The sequence below is a fragment of the Microplitis demolitor genome, chromosome 3 (assembly GCF_026212275.2).
Source record: "Microplitis demolitor isolate Queensland-Clemson2020A chromosome 3, iyMicDemo2.1a, whole genome shotgun sequence".
NCBI lineage: Eukaryota > Metazoa > Arthropoda > Insecta > Hymenoptera > Braconidae > Microplitis > Microplitis demolitor.
In genome coordinates, this window is record NC_068547.1 from 21,575,405 (window position 1) to 21,595,821 (window position 20,417).

The window sequence follows — 20,417 nt, forward strand, 5'->3', positions numbered from 1 at the left end:
AATTTAACTATATTTTCTGATACATTTTTTTTATATTAAAAAATATAATATTCATCATATACATCCGTATATATTTAGCATATATAAAATATATATGTCAATCATATACAAAAAATATATTTTCATTATATATGAAAATATATATTCATGTCATATACAAAAACTATATTTTTATCATACATAAAAATATATATTTCTATGATATACGAAAAATATATTCTGATCATATATAAAAACATATATTTATATTGTGTATGGAAAAAAAAAGTTTTTTATTTGTATGACCCACTCGAATTACATTAGATCTAAATTTTAATATACTCTTTAAATTGCAGATAAAATTCTCGAAATTAGTTCATTTGAAGCGAAAATATAATATACCCATATACATACACATATACCGAATAAAATATATGCTTAAATATAACAAAGAAAATATATGGTGGCATATATAATATAAATTATATGCTACCATATATTTCATTTCATATAAAAATTTTATGTTTTTTGAATATGAAAGGAAATATATCAATAAAATATATTATAAGGTAAATGTAAATGTATGTATGGCTTAATATAAAAAACATATAAATTACAAATATGGAATACATATATTTACTACTGTATAAAATTCTATATTGAATCTGCGAAAATCTCTATATGACTTTTTATAATATACAATATAATATATCATATATTTTTTTGTTGCAAACATATATGATTTTATATATTTTAACCATATATTGTTTTTTCATACGGGTACAGTCTTATGACCCGAGAAAATTAACAAAATTAATTTTCTTAGTATTATAGTTTGATGATTTACGATGAAATTCAACAAAAGCTAATCAATAATAACTGGATGTATAGAACTTGTGAGTCTTCTATGAGGGTTCGTACTGTTGCAACTACTACGTACTATACTATTACTAGTACTATATTACTAGTACAGTATGGTAGTAATAGTGATTGATTATTATTATTATATATATAAATTTAGCTGGATACAATGGAGACTAAGTGTCGCCGTTAGGACAGAAAAAATTTAATACAAGAACACTAACCTCTTGATCTACACATATTATCTTATTGCCATAAAGATTTCTATGTGTGCGTGTGTGTATGTGTGTGCATCTATAACCAGCTATTATAGATATACTATAATCTTGGAATTTTTTTTACTACTTGTGACTAAAGCTTTAGTCTTTGTGCATAAAAAGCTCTTTTACATTGTAGTCAGCAAAGACTTGAACAAAATTTCGCTCAAGTGGTTTTTATAAAAAAAAATTGTAGTAAACTAACGTTTTCTCAGAGCTTGCAATGAAAGCTTGATAAATTTAAAATAAATTTTTTTTTTTAGTTAAAAGTTATTTAAATTAAACTCTTATAGAATGAGCAATTCAAATTAAACTAAAACAACCGATAAGCGAATTTAAATTAATTCGCAACTTGTTAATTACGAGTATTCATTGAATTAATTGAAATAAAATAAATTTTACTTATCAGCAGTATAGTTAATTGTAAAGTGATAATTTTTTTTTAACTTCCCGCTACAATATTGAAAATGAGTCCTGATTTTCTATATATTTTCTATAGAATCTTTAGACGACGTCTTCTGAAATAACGCTAGCAGGGCCAACCGATGCCCAGATTTTTATTACTTAAACGAGGAGTTAGAATAATGCTACTCTGTGAAAAATTCCCCACAAATTTTACTATGGGTGCATAGTAACACCGGACTATAAGAAAACTGGTACAATATTTACGTGTCCCATAGTAAACGTATGCGCAGACTACACGATTGTGGCCTTTGCACATACGTTTACTATGGGACACATACACACACAAATTTTGTACCAGTTTTCTTACAATCCGGTGTTACTATGCACCCATAGTAAAATTTGTTGTGAATTTTTCATAGTGTGTAAAAAATTATTGATAAATAAAAAAAAAGAAATTCAGGTGTAGAAATTGAATCTTTTATAAGTAATAATAGTAAAGGATTGAATGAAAAATAGATAGAAATATCTTAAAGGATAGTATGAGGAGTTTCATTACGTTACTTACTTAAAGCTCTTCCTTTTTTCTACTTCTATTTTCTCATTTATTTATCTTTATTTATTATTATTATTATTATTATTATTATTATTATTATTATTATTATTATTATTATTGTTTTTTTTTTTTCCTAGAGATAGGATTACGAGATACAAACTAAAACGAGAAAGGTCTTAACTTATCTACCGATAACGAGTGGATCCCTAGTTAATGTTCTAAAATAAAATTATTATTATTATTATTATTATTATTATTATTATTATTATTTTGTAAGAAATTATTCTTATATTTATGGTTCTTACACTGTAAAAATTAGCGGAGTGAATATGGAGTGGATGACTGTTTATTTATTTAATCTCCTAAGATTGAAAAGAAGTTTATTTTAATACTAAACATCCGAATCGGAGTAAATCCGGATTTAAATAAAATCCAGAGCATTCCGAAATCAGTTCGATAAAAAAACAAACTCCCTATTTACTCTGTATGCCGAGTGATTTTTTTCAAGAACTCCGAAACTCCAAGTGAATTCGGATTGAAATAAAATCCGTAATTACCCCGAATTCGCTCCCGACTTTTGCATAACTTAATATATTTAAATAAAAAATTTTATTAAATAAAATAGAAGATTTTGTAAGTATAATTCCAATAAAATAATAATAATGATAATTTTAATTACTCAGTTGTTAATGACTACAGAATTTCGAGATTATTTGAAGCATGCAGTGGGAAAGATGGGTATTATAAATGAATCAGAAGTGAAACACTAAAATAGGGCGAGATAAATAGAGATAGAAGTAGATAGATAGGGTGAAAAGAGAAAGATCGAGAATAATAGCATAGGTAATGCTTCATTACATTGCCCATGCCCTTGTGGTAGAAACTCTCGTCGACCTTGCGGGTGCTTGACCGAATTACTTGGTTCTACAAATCCCTCAGGAGCTCTTCCACGAACCCTCGACTCTCTCTGTCCATCACTGTACACTATTACCACGTGTACTTCTCTCGTGAATCAGCGAACCCTCATTTTTATTGCGCATTTACTTCTTTTTTTCCATTTTATATTTACCCGTTCCATTATTTTTTATCCTAAAAAATAACAATAATCAAAATTAACAACATTTGATACCGCGTGTTCATTTCTATCTGATTTATGATGCATTTATTAATCCAATTAAAAGATATTTATTCATACTATTCAATAGATTATCGCGATTAACATGATCAAAAAAAAAAAAAAATTACTTCAACAAAAAATAATAAAAATTCAGCTATTAGAGATATTGATAACCAATTTTTTTTTCAGTAGATAAATCAATTTCAGAGTTATGCATAAAAAATGTTGTTTGAAAAATTCATTGTAGATTAAATTTATTTTTGAAATTCCAATCGTTCGCTTTTCATACCATGAAACAATATTTACATATACTATTTATTCAATGTTTTTGCAAAAAAAATAACGCCATCCAGTATTTGTATTTGTCTTTAATTGAAAAAATATTAAATAATTAAGCTCTTAAATTAATTTTGTAGGATGCAGCCCACATAATTCTAAAGGCTGAATGTCATGCGCCTTTACCTTAAAAAAAAAAATATGTCACCCATACATCTAGAACAGACTTATTTTTCAAATGCATAGTGATGCAGATCTGCATCAGTTGATCTATGGGTAAAAACTTTTTACTGTACATAATTTTTTTTCGAATGAAAATAAAAAATCATGTATCTAAGAGTTGATAATTTAATTACTAAAGATCAAAGGATCGAGCTTTTGTTGAGCAAAATGAATTTTAGATGGTTTCAAAAATCGTAGAGTAAAAAAAATCATTGGGTAGCGTAGCTTGTCGTCGACTACATTGGACGAGTGGTTCTTTACTGAGTGAGAGGGTTCACCTACTCAATAGGTCACAGTATAACCAGGTTATCGATTAATCGTGACTTGACGGGATTATCGAAACCACATGCTGCCAGGGACAATTATTTATCCTAGGTTTACCTATCAACGACAAGTTCAAAGTTCACTAAATTTATAATTTTAAACGAAGAAAAAGTTATAAATAAATTAACAAAAAGCAAACAAAATTTTTTAATTAAAAAAATCTATTAAACACAAATAGATTTCCGAGATAGTTTAGTATGAAAAAAAAAAACGAATATATTCCGCGTGGACTTGAATATTTTATTTGGGTCGGTCTTATATTGCCACAGGCAAGAAGTTGCTTCCGGTTTTATTCTTTAAGAGCCAGTTCGCTAAATGGGAGTCTAGCATCTCAACTCGTACCACGGTTCCCTATAGATTTTTATATATGTATATATTATATGTAGATACATATATAAGTGTAGGTATAGATAATATAGATGAGACGTAGGACGAGAAGAGGAATTGTACAGCAACAACGGACGCGCACTCGTGAATCGAGTCTGGCACGTTTCCACCTCACATTAACCCAATTTCCTTTATAATATCCAGCCGAGACACCGATGGAGAACGTGATTAGTACCTTCAATCTGTCGATATCCCCTATTTCTCTGATTTTGCGCTTCCTAAAACTGTCAACTTTTATTTTATTAAATAATATGGGAAAACATCATTTTTATTTAAATTCGAATTCATTTCGTCACTCGGAGTTCCGGAGTTCTAGAAAAAATCACTCCGCATCGGAGTTATTACAGAGTTTATTTTCCACCGGAGTGGTTTGCCATTCGAAAATCCGCATTTATTACGATTTGAAATTTTAATATTAAAATAAACTCCCCTTCGGAGTTAATTTTACTCCAAAGAGATTAAATAAATACACAGTCATTCGCTCCACATTCATCCCGGATTTGATCCGCGTTCATTCTGAAAATTTTTAACCGATATATCTCCAAAGCTTAATAATTGATCTTTGATTATCGATTATCATATAAAAACACTCATCAATATTTCGATATCATCCTAATTTTTTTTTCGACTAAAAAATTTTGTACAATAATTATTGAGCACAAAATTTATAATTTACTTTTTATTTAACAATTTTTTTTAAACCCTCTGAAGTAAAATTTAATCTTTAACGTTTGAATTCACTTCAATTAAAATGCATTATAAAATCACATCTTTGTAAACTCATAATCATAATATTTAATGTTATAAAGGTGCATTTTCATATAACATTTATATTTATTCTGCTTCAAACAAAGTTTAAACTTCTACATGTCATATTAAATTATTTAATCTATTTATACATTTAATCCTTCATATCCATCAAATTGCCATATAAAATATATTTCTGTGTTTCAGTGTTAATTACATTTTAAATTTATCATTAAATATTTAATTTTTTTTTTCTAATTTCTGGTTTTATAAAATAATAAAAATGGAAAAAAAATTATTTAGATCTGGAAAATTTAGTAAAATTTATTTTATAGATCACAAATTAGTCGGAAATATTGCCTGAAGAAAAATAGATACTTCTTGTCTATATCCATGTCACGAAATTGCTTCGAGGCACGTACACTTTATCATTGAACGTCTGCGTAGTATGTCCAATATCGACGACTCGATTATGTCTTCATATATATTCTATTTATAATATAGACATATGTATATGCGAACAGTCAATCAAATCTTGACGAAAATCACTCAATCAAGAAGTGCAAATTTGAAGCAACACAACTCTGCTCCATTATAAATTCAATTTAACTTGAAAGTCTATTACATTTAATAAATATATATATATGGCATTTTTAACGAATTCCCTATAGATAAATTTTGAACTATCCTTCAAGACCTTTCAATTTCCCACATTTTATCTGAACACTTGAAAAAGCCAAGATCGAGAATAAAATGTCATCCCACGTGACCCTGTTATCACTGGATTTGAACTTACACCTTTTCCAAAGCTGCATTATCTCACTAGAGGCTACGAGAATAATCTCTGTAGAATACTCTTGTTATAAATCAGTTGCATTTTTCCATCTCTAAATTTTCAGCCAACATAAATTCGCTCTTATTCTTATTATTATTCAAATTTATAAAATTCAACTTATTCCTTAAAAAATTTTAACACTTCTATTGCTATTTTTCTCTCGCAATAGCTTGATTGTAAAATAAAATATTTAAATTATTTTTTAAATCATACAGATCATTACAGATGATAATCCAATCAATTTAAATCAGTCATATAGACAAAAATACAATAAACAATGAGACATGTAAAGATCAATGATACACCGTTACAAATTTAGTGAATTAAAATCTAAATTGAGTAAATAATCATACAACTTGTTCTTAAAGATTTCAATACTGCCTGATTCAATCAGATCTAAGGGTAACTCTTAAATTAATTGTAAATTGATAGATAAAATTATAGTAAATTAAATTGATTAGAGTGTCGTGAAAAATTTAAATTTACTCAAGTTATTTATTATTTTTGGACCAACAGAATCTAAGCTCTGTAGAAATCAAGTATATGAAAATAATTCATGCATGAAAAGCTAAACTGTTTGACCTCGAATAAATCGTCGTGGATCGCATTGAGCGACGCGATCTATTCACCCTAATTGCTTTTCCGTTGCCCCGAGCATTGATCCTCGTCATTCTATATTCCTCGTCCACCGTACCACGAGTAACAGCCCAAGTCGGTGAGTTCCAATTCACAAAATTCGGTGGGGGATTCAAGCCCTCTGGGTTACTCGGGTATTAAACCAGATATCTAGCCAACAAAAGTTTAAGAAAAAAAGTTGATAAATATATCCATATATAAATATATTAAAACAGGTCTTAATTTTTAAGTAAACTTCATATACATGAGAACGTTTCACTTACAAAATACTCTTTTCAATACTTTGCATTATTTTTTTTTTACTTGTCATGATGAGCTTGATTTGAAATTCGTGTCACGCTAAATGTATAGATATATAAATATATATTAAATTCATAGTAGCATTCATGTGACACTTTGTACGGTAGGAAAACTTTATCCACTGCAATTTCTAGCATTACCTGTTATATATATATATATATATATATATATATATAGATTTTTTTTTTCTTTAAATTTCATTCTCAAAGAACGAGTGCACGTGCGCTGCAAGTTGATTCTATGAATCATATCTCTTGTATTGACCTGGAAATAAAAATAAAAATATTACTAGGGTAGTAAATTATGAAGATATATTATTTTCAACATTTTATCTTCATTTACACGAAAGTTAGCTAAATCTTGTTCTTTGTACGTGAGTGGCCCAGTCGTCGGCGCCAGTGCTTTCATCTTTTGTTGTGTAAAATACACATAAATAAATACTTCATGGTATAGTAAAAAAAGTATTTTCATAAATGAAATAAAAGCCATCACTTTGATAAAATATTTGTAAGAAAAAAAGAATAAAAAAATAACTTTGAAAAATATTGAAACATCAGATTACATATTTTAAATCAGTGACGTTTCAATTTATAATATACTCTATCATTTTAAATTCGCTCCATTTAAAAAACTTTATGTCAATAGTCTCTGAAGTCGCGTATTCACCAAAATAAAATATAAAAAACTTTAAAATTGATCTGAAAATACTTCTTTTATACGCATACACAAAAAAAACTCTTCTGCATTTATTTTACTCAAGAGATTTTCATATTCTGTCCACGTAAACATTTAAATGACACAATATTTCCGTTTACAATTTATGAGCCTCTAAACTCATTCTGAAATCCCCCTTGTGGGAATCATTCCGCATTATAATTTCAAAGTTTTCAAACAAAACTTTTTTCAAATAAATTTTCTATTTTATCTCAAAAATTTATTTTAAAATAATTATTACAGCAGTTTTTGATAAAATTTTTCCAATAAAACTGCATCCACATTAAGTATTTAATTAATTATCAACACCATGATCATCACCAGCATTCACTTGATCCCAAATTAATATCAACAATAATTTCAATACACCGTAAAAAAAAATTGCAGAGTAAACCCGGATGAATTCAAATTTAAATAAAATCCATAATCACTCTGAATCTACTCTCGATTTTTAACTTCCCGCTATAAAATTTTCAAAAAACGGAATGTTATTGGTTTCGGTCCAATTTTCGAAAATCGGGTTTTCTGAGCTCTGAGTCTAGATTTTCTATAGAATTTGTTAGACAACGATCTTGACCAAAATTGAGGCGTCCATTGGAAGAGCTCAAAAATTTACAAGTAAAAATGTTTCCAAGCTCTTTGAGCTCGAAAACAGCGCGGTTTTGAAGTTGTCCCGCAAAATCAACCGTTTTTCATATTTTTTACAGTGTAACCATGAAAATTATAATAAATATAGGTTAATGATATCGAAGATTGTCCCCAACAAAGACATTATACGAGCTGTTGTGGTTATGGTGACACCCAACAGGGGTTACAGTTTATCCCTGTATTGGTTACCGGTATCAATAAGCAACAAAAGCTATAACTCTGTCGGTACTTTAGCGTAGATGTTGATGTCCTAGTATTCCAAGAGCCTCTACCCCGTACATGTACTGGGTTTTCTCATGTATTGCAAACTAATTTTCCTTCCCTTAACTTTCCTTTCCTTTTCTTCAGGCACCAGCAAGCTCTAGTACCCGCGTAACTTCGAACGACTGAATTCCATCCTTTCACGTTCTGACATTTTACACACACAATACTCCCCGATAAAGGAATCCACTAGTGGAAATATTCAACAACACACTTTGTTGTAAATTTGCATAGTTTTTCTAGCCGTTGCAATTCTTTGACTGAGGCGACGTCTATACCTTCCACTATGTTGTGGGTAAATAAACTGAAACGTCACAAACAAACTCAGCATTTCTTTTATTCATCGTTTCTCCTTACTATCTTTTTATACATTTTCTTAACGTTTATATTTATATGTATATAAAAATACTATCTCGTCGTCGAGAGACTCGATACAATGACCCACTTAGCGTAATTTTACGTCGCTCTACAAATTTTTATCTCATTTTATTGTGTCTTTATTTTTCCTATCAATCATATACTTTTTTTTTTTTTTATCACATTGTTTACCTTTCTTACTTCCTTCTTTCCTTTACGTTGATCCTCTAATCATTAAATGCTTTGTTACATTTTATAGACTACTTTAGTTATTTTTAATATGAATTACCTAAGCTTTTTACGGTTATTAATTTTTTAAACTTAAATTTATCTCAGACTAAAAGCAAACGTTAAATAGATTATAGAATCTTTGTATATTTTTTGATTAGAGAAATTACGAAGAAAATTATTTTATTAAAACAATTTACTGCAGGCGTTTATATCAAATAACTATTTGTCTAATTAATCGTGCGATTGACAATAAACTTTTCTAATTTAATGACTACCACAAGTTAGTCATTAACTTACAGGCATGATAGTTGCTTTTAAACTATAATTCTAGAGAGTCATAACTCCTTTATACCCCTATTTAGGTCTCCTCTTTAATTGCTCGGTCGATCCCTAATGGTTTTGCAGAATAGGGCTGAATTTAAACAGATAAATTTATAGCAACAACTTATAAGACTATTTTTATATCAGTACATCGAAAAAATTTGAAAATTTTTATAATTTAAATGACAAAAAAATTTATTTTTGGAATATATTCCAATATACTGTATCGGTTATCGCCAATTTTTGACAAATTATTTGAATTAATGAGCTGCTTCAAACGCCACCTCAAAAAGTCAAATTGGTTCATTCGTTCAAAAGTTACAGAATATTTACATACATACGTACGTACGTACACTTGCATACACTCGGACATCATTTTGAAAATAGTCAGAATAGCTTACTAAGACTTCAAAACGTAGAACTCTGTTGAAAACTCAGTTTTCAAAAATCGAAGAGAAACCAAAAACTTCCTATTTTTGAAAATTTTTAATTTATTTTAGCGGGAAGTTCAAAAATCAATAATATTAAATATTAAATACAATTCAAATCCAATATACCTGTATATATATTTATTAATTGGAAAATTGATGGAATTAAATTAATTGTAAATCAGTTAATTCACGGATGTATAGACAGGTCTCGATAATAGTGAATTCTCGATTAACTGTAAGTGAATAGACGGTTGAAGCTAATAATCCAAATAGCCATGGGAAATCAAGAGATTTAGGTTTGGAAATAGATCTCTATATATATATATATATATATATATATATATATATATATATATTATACTTGATGTGTGTATATCATCTGTAGTATTATTACATTATCACATATATCTCTATATATATATATATAGATGTATACACATAGATAAGTTAATTGAATCTAGTTCTATTATAAACGGTCGTCCTTTATTACGACTAATCGTTTGTGGCTATGAGCCTCATTGAGGATTACCACCGGATTACTTGGATGAAAGTAATCAGTGAAACTTGGACACCTCTTTTTTTTATCTCTTTTACCCACTACCATCACTATCACACTACCTTCATCACCACAGAAACTTGGTTCTTTTTTTTTTCACCTTCCTAAACTTTTTTGGACCAAAGCCAAATCACATTTTAAATATATATATATATATATATATATATTATATAATGACAACTAACGAGGCCATTTTGAGATGGCTATAAGAGAACTAAGAGCTCATGTAACTTTCTTTCATCTTGTAAACTTTAAAGTGCATCGTCTATAAAAATAAAAAAATCAAATTAAGAAAAAAAAATATATATATATATATATATATATAAAATAAACTTTAGCAAGTTGTCTATTAATATTGAACGAAATTGCCTTGTTAAATTGTACTTCAAGAGCGAGACAAAAGTGGTATATATATATATGAATCTACGAAGCTATAATGTTATGAATAATGAAAATATTTCCTGGATACAATGTAAAGTATGAAAAATTATTTAAGCCCAGCAAAGTGATCACTTAAACCACTAAATATCTTATTTCCAATAATGCTGACCCAGACTGACGTCAATGGTTTGTTACAAGAAAAAAAAGATGAAGGATTGATCTGTTACTTGAGGCAATAAAACTATAATATATATATAAAAGAGATCTATATATATATATATATATATATATGTTTGTATCTCGTATTGAATCTCGAAGCATCTTCAATACTTTCTATTTTATTTCTCTGCTCTTATACTTCATCGTTCTTTTTTTTCTGCCCACTCAAGGCACCATTTTCTACCGTACGCGTAAAGCACTTTGACCATTGTGTCGATAACACGTTGGCGTATATGACGCAACATTTCAGCCTCGACTTGAGCCATCAATAGTAAGATAAAGATATTTCTCCTGGGATAATTCTTTGTCACATTTCTTTTCTCTTCATATATTTTTTTTTTTTTCGAAAAAAAGTTTCAATTTATTAAAAAATAATCCTCGGATTTTTTTATATTTAATATTTATATTTAATAGAAATATTGCAGCGAAGCTATGCCACGGATACATTTAAAATTAATTATGTAACTTTTTTTAATATAAAGAATTTTTTATCCAATTAAAATAAAATTCAAGAAGTTTTTTAAGTTTTAAGTTCGGATACTCGTGGATTGCCGCAAAAGCTTCTAAGGATTCATGGATTACAAAAAATCTTTAAAAATGCAAATACTGTCCTTCTCTTTTTTTTTCTTTATTTATAGAAATAATATATGGAGATATTAGAAAAAATAAACAATAATTTCGAACGGTAGTGTTTGTAAAAGAAAGTGCAATTATGGAGAGCATGTGTGCAAATTTATATGTTGGGCGTCGGAAACGTGACATACTACTGCTAAAGAATTCATATGCTAGTAGTTATTGTAGCGCTATCGTCAGGCAAGTTATCAGTATAATGGTATGAATGAACACATAATAAACACGTGTTTTCCCGTTATTTTTAAATTTTTAAACAGCTCTATAGTACAATATTGCATTACATTATAATCTTTTATATTTATTTTTAGATAGTATTCATATACATACATTTCCTAGTATTTTATATTTTATTATTTTAAAATCACACAAACTGAAAAAACTTGTGGATTAGATCCGAACTGAATGCAGAGCGAATGAATATTTATTTAATCGGGGCGAAATTCACTTCGAAGGAGAGTTGATTTTGGTCTTAAAACTCTGAATCAAAATGCGGATTTTATTAAAATCCAGATAATTCTGCCAGAAAAACAAACTCGTTATTCACTCCGTAGACAGATTTTTTTTTTTAAATTTGCATTGACTCCGATTTTTTACAGTGTATTGCTCATTACGAACGTCATAATTAATTAATTTAAAAAAAAAAGAAGCATTAATTGAAAAAAGACACTAGTTTTGATTTTGCCGAAATTTAGATTTGAAAAAAAATTAATTAAGAGTCGAACGAAATTTGCTGAATAAATGTAGCCTACAAAATCTGACATTTTGAATTATAATTTTAATTTTTTAAAAACAATAAATAATTTTTTTTTAGTGGCCATGTTCTTTAATTTTCTCGACTAAATAAACTAAGCTGGTCACTTATCGAAATTCGACTTATATTGCCTATTTTTTTACAGCAAATATTTAAAATGAATGTAAAAAAATCTGAAATAAAAGGAAACTAATTTTATTATTTTTAAAAAAATTTTAACAGAAGTCAAAATGGAACTGGAGGATCTCATGGCTGACATAAAGAAAACTGCAAACAAAGTTCGGGCAAAATTAAAGGGTAATTTATTTAAATCATATTAAATAGTCTAGTAGAAAATTTATTCCTTTTATTATCAAAACTTTGATCGAATTTTAAGCCAGATAACAATAAAAAATAATATATTTTCGCATTATTATTTTAGTGATAGAACAGAATATCGAGCAGGAAGAGCATACGAACAAATCTTCCGCAGATTTAAGGATACGCAAAACTCAGCATTCGACATTATCAAGGAAGTTCGTCGAAGTTATGACAGAGTACAATCGGACGCAAACCGATTACAGAGAACGATGTAAGGGAAGAATACAACGACAGCTTGAAATCAGTAAGTTATTATTGTTATCATAAATAATTAAGTTGGGTTAAAGAATAATTATAGACATTACGATAAATATATAACTTAAATAAATATTTATAATTTTAAAAATACAGCGGGGAGAACTACCACTAATGAAGAGCTCGAGGAAATGCTTGAACAGGGAAATCCTGCAGTATTCACGCAAGGGGTGAGTTGTAATATGATCCTATAAAAATAATATTATTCATGAAATATTTATATGGTAATGTCTATAAGTCAGATTAAATAATAAAAATCTGGGTAATCTGGCAATATAATTCATTTTTATTACAAATTTAAAATTCATTATTTTTTATTATACATTTAATTACTTAATAAACTACTTTTATTATAAATTATCATTAATGATGTATTAAAAACAAATTGGTTTATCATGAGCAGAAAATTTTTAAGTGGTTTAAATATATAACTTATCTACATTATCCATTTAATTAAAATGCCAATTAATGCAATCGGGATGTCGTATAAATTATTATTTTTTTTTTGCTTGTGTCTAGATTATAATGGAAACGCAACAAGCCAAACAGACTCTTGCTGATATTGAAGCACGTCACGCTGACATTATAAAACTCGAAAATTCAATCAGGGAACTTCACGATATGTTTATGGATATGGCAATGTTAGTCGAGAGTCAGGTAAGAGTCATTATTTCATTTATTTTTTTTAATTATTAATAATTAGGGGGCCGTTATCATCTTTGAGATTTAAAATTCTTTGGAAATCTGAAAAATTTTGAATATGGTAACGGCGGTACATATAAATTTTTATAGTCAATGGAATCTACATAAAAATTAAATTGTTAACTTTTTTTTGTAGTGAAAAATAATTAATTAATTTTTTAATTACAGAATAAATTACCGAAAATAATCACATGTTTGACACAAAATTAATTAAGAATAAATAACTAAAATATGAGGTATCAAGTTATAATTTAATTAAAAGCTGTGACAAACATGTGGTTTCGATATGAATAATAATAAATATTAAATTAAAATAATTGTCCCCTTTTTAATTTGATGGCTTTAAATGTCTTGCGGCCGGTATTTTATGATAAATAATAAATCAAATGATATTTTTAAAAAGTCAACAGCGTGAGCCCGTGGAAATTAAATATTTTATTGCTTTTGACATTAAATCGATTGATATCATAATTATTTATATCATTTTCACCATTTTTACCAGCACAAATAAATTAATTTAAAAAAACGCGTTGATTAATTCATTAATTTTTTTATTTTTGTACGAAAACTTTTAATTTTCGATAATTTCGTAATTAAATTTTAAATACTCTCGAATATTGAACATCAATAGAAAATTTATAATCAATAGCTGTATATAGTTGATGGACGCGGCGCATAACTTTCGGGGAAATCTAATTATATATTTTTTTAAAATATAATTTCACTAATTTTATTTATTTAATTTACTTACAATTAATTATTCTGCTTAATTAAATACTTTATAAATTTATTTATCTTTCTAAAACTTAATGCTTAAAAAAAAAAAACTAATTTCAATAAAAAATTAAAAAGGTTGGATAATTTAACAAAAAAGCAATTAATTACTTACTTAATGTAAATATTAATCTATTGCATGTTTTTCTACTTTTAAAACATAAACATTTTTTTTTTTATATTTTTAGCTCAGCAAAAATTTATCAATCATTTATTTGATATATAAAATAATTTTTTTATTATAAATAATATCTTTAATAATTATTAATTATGCAGTTAATTTAACTTAGGTAATTTTAGTTTAAAAAATAAAAACCTTATTAATTAAAAAAAAATAAAATAATCAAATTAAATAAATGTTAAATTTTAATTAAAAAAAAAAATCAGTTAATTAAATACATAAATCAAATGCTATTAAAATAAATTTTAATGAAAATGTGTAATTAAATCTCCAAAGATAAATTATCTGACTGCATAATTAAAAAAAACAGGAAAACAAATAAATTAACAGAACTACGCATGATACTAAAATAATATTTATTTAAATAAAAAACACTAACATTCTTATCTTCCATGCTGTGGGGTCGCGCCGCGTACCTTTTTAGGGCGAGATGATAGATCGCATAGAATATCACGTGGAGCACGCGGTCGACTATGTCCAGACGGCCACGCAGGACACCAAAAAAGCACTCAAGTATCAAAGCAAAGCCCGACGGGTGAGTCCCCCCCATAATATTAAATTTTTGTGTTCATCCACATCTAATTGGTCACTTTTTTTTTCCTCTCCTTCTCTCTTTCTTCCCTTACCACCCTTCCAAAACTCCGCACCCCCTATCATCAATCAATCCTAAAAATTCACTTCAATTCCTGTACAAAAAATTTCCCATACAAATTTAAATTTCCCTCCCAACCCAAATTTCTGCTCATTTAATTTTATCCTCATTTATATTAACATCTAAAATACTATTCTATATCATCATAAAACGGCGTAACACCATCAATCTAATTATATATATTTATAAATACATATATATTTACGCAACATTATCTGTATTCATGTGTGTTCGATGCTTTGATAACAAACCTCAATAACAATTTATAAATATAAATACAAAATAATCAAAAAAAAAAAAAATCAATAAATAACAAAATGAAAATATACTTTTTAAAAAATTGTATTTATATTTATGAAATACTTAACATTTATTATTATTAATCTGTGTGTTCCTTTTAATATGGGTGTGCTCATTGTTTGTTTCTGTCCACTACTGCTCTGTCTCACTTTAACTCTACAAAAAAAAAAAAATTAATAAACAAAAATACAAAACTAACCCTCGATTGTTGTCACGAACAAAAATGTAAAAATAAAACTAACAATCCATTTTATTATTACCAACAATTTGAAACGTACTTACATTGTACATTAATATATAAATATATTTATAAATATGTCTGCGTATGTATATGTGTGCGTGTGTGTATACACACATAATTAATAACTGTGGGATCGTTGTAATTGTTCTACTCCATTAACTATAACCTTTTTTTTCATAACTACTAATTAATCCATTTAACAACAATTACCTTGCATTTGCGCATTCAATACAAATACCAATTTTTCGTATGTTTGTTGTTGCTTTTTTTTTATTATTGTGATTATTATTATTATTATTCTTATAACTAAATTGGTAATAACTCAAACGAACCGACCGAGCTCTTTAATCCCTCGTGAAAAATCAATCATCCCTTAAAAAAAAAACCCTTCCCGTCCTGGATTCCATTGCGCGCTGTGGTAGGGTGAATTGGTGGACCGGATTGAATACTGCGTCACACAAACTGTTGACCACGTTGGTCAAGCTCACGGTCAGCTCAAGAAGGCCAAAGAATATCAATCAAAGGCGCGCAAGGTAAACTTACTGTCATAATTCAATTACCGATGAGTAAATTTATGATCTTTAAGTTAGCAGACAGTTCACAATTTTCGGATTTTTTTTTAACTCAATTTAAAATGAATAATTATATACACATGTAGAAAATTTAAAAAGCTATGTGCAATTTTTTTTTATAATTTATCATTTTGAAAAATAATCCTAAAATTTCTAGACGTCAGCTAACTTTAGTATCATTTAAATTTATTAATACCGATGTCAATAACGCGATCGATTATTTGTTTAAAAGTTATTTTCTTAAAATCTTTCGGGCTCTACAATTATATCTACATGGCGAAAATTATGTAATAAATTTTACTCGTTAATTGGGAGTAAAACGGGGCCAAGATGAATAATTACTCTTCTCTTTCTAGATACTGTTCAGTTACGGAGTAAAAAATAAAACAAAGGGTACTTAGTTTTTATTTTTTCCGTATTTCTTTTGTTTCTGGCCCAGGTTTACTTCAAATTGCAGGGTAAATTTTATCAAAAAATTTTCCCCGTGTAAATACATATAACAGTATTTTTTTAGTACACATATCGTAAAACTAAATATTATTCCCATCTCTCAGTGTCCGTACTTGTCCTATTTCTCGTGCGAATTACTCAGCCGAGCTTTTTCTCATACTTCTGGACCTGGTTGTAAAAAACGATTGACATAAGATGTCACATTCAAAAACTTTCTTAAAAATACCTCTTACAACTTATCCTTCGACCTTTGAGCTTTAAAAACTTTTTATTTTTTTTTTCAATAAATTTAATTTTTTTATAATTAAAAATACTTGTGTGATTAAACTTTATTTAATTTTACTAAACTCTTACAATAATTTTCTGTAAAAAAAGTTTAAGTATTTTTAAACTTTAAAAATATTATTTTATTTTTTTTTCGTTAAAAACTGGTGATGTCAATGTACATAATTCCCTGATTGTTTTAGTACGCGTGTGTTACATGTTAGAAAATATATTGTGGTAGAATTAATGGAATAAACCGTAATTATTATTACTATTATTATTTTATTAAAAAATATAATAAAGTAAATGAACAGAAAAATGTGATAACTTTAAATGAGAAGATAAATTTAAATTGAGAGTAATAAATGATAAAAGAATAAGGGAGAAGATAAAAAATATATGTAATAAAGAAAATGTCGCTATCTTAATGTAATATCTTACTTCTAAGTGGAAATAAGATGTTACTAAGGAACGAAGTAAGTAATACAAGAGAAATATTGCTTGCAGACTTTAAAGTATCGTTAGATATCACATTACTATATTTCATTTGCATATGAGCATGAAATAGGTATTTTATTTATTATTTTCACTATTATTATTATTTTGTTACCGTGTGATTTTTTATTTTTAATAAAACCTCTTTATAAAAATATTTAATTCAAACAATAAGTTGGGCCTTTTAAAGTTTTCCCAAAGTTTTGAAAATTATGACTGGATGTTAATTTATCCGGGCCGAAAATTTCGTTTTGTGAGTTGAGAACCATCAGTATAGTCGCTAAATCTAAGACAATCGATTCCTAGATAAAACTTATGATATTTATGGATGGAAAAAAAAATATTGTGGTAACCTTAGACTGTATTTCATGTTTGAGCGCAGGAAATAGGAACAAGACCAGCAAGATACTAAACAGAACATGAAAACAATAATCAGCAAAACCATGGGTGAAAAAAACGACTTATTTACACATTAGAGAATTGTGTAAATTTATATATATGCATTATATGTAGGGGGAGAAGGTTGAATATGAAATTTTTATAAAAATTACACAAACATTTGCACACATATACAATGAATGCAAACACACATGCACACACCTATACACATACACATACATATAAGAACACTTATATACATATTTGAATGTTAAAATTCAAATAGGAAAAAAATTTTCACTAGTTTATAGCATTTGAAATTGGAAACATAAATTGAGAAATGCAGTAAACAGTCGATATGAGGTCAAACTATTTGTAGCTTGTAAATAAAAGTTTGTGCGGTTTCAAAGGTTTAATTTATGGGATTAAATATAATTTCTGGAATGCTAAAGTGAAAAGAATTGTTGAAAAAAAGTTTAAAGAGCGGTGATTATTTTGAACTTCAAAACATGACGCAATGATGACCTTTTTTGAACGATTTTTATACTTCTGAAAATATAGTGAAAAAAACAATTGACTCTTTTGTAAACTTTTTTCAAAAGTGATAAATCATCATTTTTTTTTTTTTTCAGTAGAAAATACGGTTAGAAAATTTGATTTCAAACTACTACTGAATTTTTTTTTGAGCAAATTATAATAATATGAAGTAAATCATTGATCTTTCCTTTGAATTTTTAAAAGTTTACAAAAGTTATCAGTGTGTCCCGTTCTGAAGTTTAGAAATCAACGTTTTTTCAACATTTTTTTAAATTTTGTATTTGAACTTTATCTAAATCGAAATTATCTTACATTATCCTCTTTTCAAAATTTTAAACCTTTGTCCGCTTACTGAAGAAGTGAGATTTTGCAAAATGTTATTACGACGTTCTAATTAGCAAATTGTCTAACTCCATTTCATAAAATTCTCCATTTATACCAAAAAACTATCTGAAAATTGCACAGAATCATTTACTAAAAAATATCAAATCAATTTGCTAATTAGAGCGTCGATTAGCTTTTTTTTTGTCTTGTTTTTAATTTCTAAAATAAAATAAGAATTTTTTATTTGGCTATCAACGTTTGATTGATAACTTGAACTTAAAATACATACTGCAGCTCAAAAATAAAATTATTTTATCTTGGGATATTTTTTATTTCAAAATGCTCAATCATGGCGCGTAGGCTGAAAACAGCGCAATTTTTTTTTATTTATTTACTTCATGCATAAATTTTATCAAATTATAATTTGACAACTTTAATTATATTTAATTTAGCGACTACTGCTTGTTCTTGGCAGGAAAAAAAAAATTGAGCCATCCAAAATTTTCAAACTGAAAATTTTAAGATGGGAAACTTGTTTGTTCCAGCATTAAATAATTAAATACTATCTTTTACTATTTATTTTTCATTATAAAATTTACAGCACATACACCTGTTTTAATGAGATTTTGTTTCTATTTAATTTAATTATAGATGTAGAAAAATAAAGCATGGAGTTAAAATATGACAATTAAAATAATTGTTTGGAAGAGTTAAATATATTACAAAACTTCACTACAGTGCAACATCAACTCTTTCAAATGAATTTTTTTAATGTAGATTTAATTAGTTAACTGACATGCGCATGTTAAATATAACAGATTACGTAAACGCCGTTTTTTATAAAACACATTTTATGTAAATAAATTTTTAATTCCATTCCTACTCTCTTTTATTTTTTTATCAATCAATTATTTTATTTATTTACTTTCTTTTTTTTTTTTGTTTAATTAAAAAAGGATTACGACTGATGATGTTGACATGCATGGTCGTGACAATGGCCATGCATAAAACACATGTAGACATAACTTGTCCTTTTTGTCCACAGAAAATGATCTTCATTATGATCTGCGTCACTATTCTCGTCATCATACTAATCTCCATTGTGCTATCGTTCATTCCAATACCTTAAACTACTGAATGGAGAGTAAAAGAGAGAATGGAGTGTGAAGATAATTATTAACAAATAATAATAATAATAATAATTAATTAATAATAATAATAATAATAATAATAATAATAATAATAATAATAATAGTAATAATAATGATAATAATTGTGATGCCATTGGCATAAAATTAATAGAAAAAAAAATTTTTTTAATTAATTAATTGAATTTAAAAAAAAATTGGCAAGCCTTCAGTGTTCTAGAATAGATCAGAAATAAATAAAAAAAAAAAATTTAGATAAATTTGTCAATTGTTTAGAAAAAGTAAAATATTAGAAATTTTTCTCATACTTAATTTATGTAAAACTGTCGATAAATAATTATTAATAATTAATAATATTTACGTATTGTTTATTAATTTAAGT

General features: G+C 27.1%; 1 protein-coding gene across 5 annotated transcripts in view; it reads left to right on the forward strand.

Moving 5' to 3' along the window:
* LOC103569821 (syntaxin-1A) overlaps positions 1-20,417 on the forward strand; it is a 57,017-nt gene that overhangs the window by 30,667 nt on the left and 5,933 nt on the right. For 2 of the 5 annotated variants that reach the window (XM_053737731.1, XM_008547339.3), the window contains exons 4-8: positions 12,625-12,699; positions 12,824-13,006; positions 13,114-13,187; positions 13,537-13,674; positions 15,099-15,209. In XM_053737731.1, the coding sequence (XP_053593706.1) occupies positions 12,625-12,699; positions 12,824-13,006; positions 13,114-13,187; positions 13,537-13,674; positions 15,099-15,209 (581 nt within the window). Of the gene's footprint in view, positions 1-12,624; positions 12,700-12,823; positions 13,007-13,113; positions 13,188-13,536; positions 13,675-15,098; positions 15,210-16,289; positions 16,401-19,932; positions 20,213-20,417 lie in introns of those variants that run through there. The other 3 variants (XM_008547338.3, XM_008547337.3, XM_008547340.2) reach the window with 3 other exon arrangements.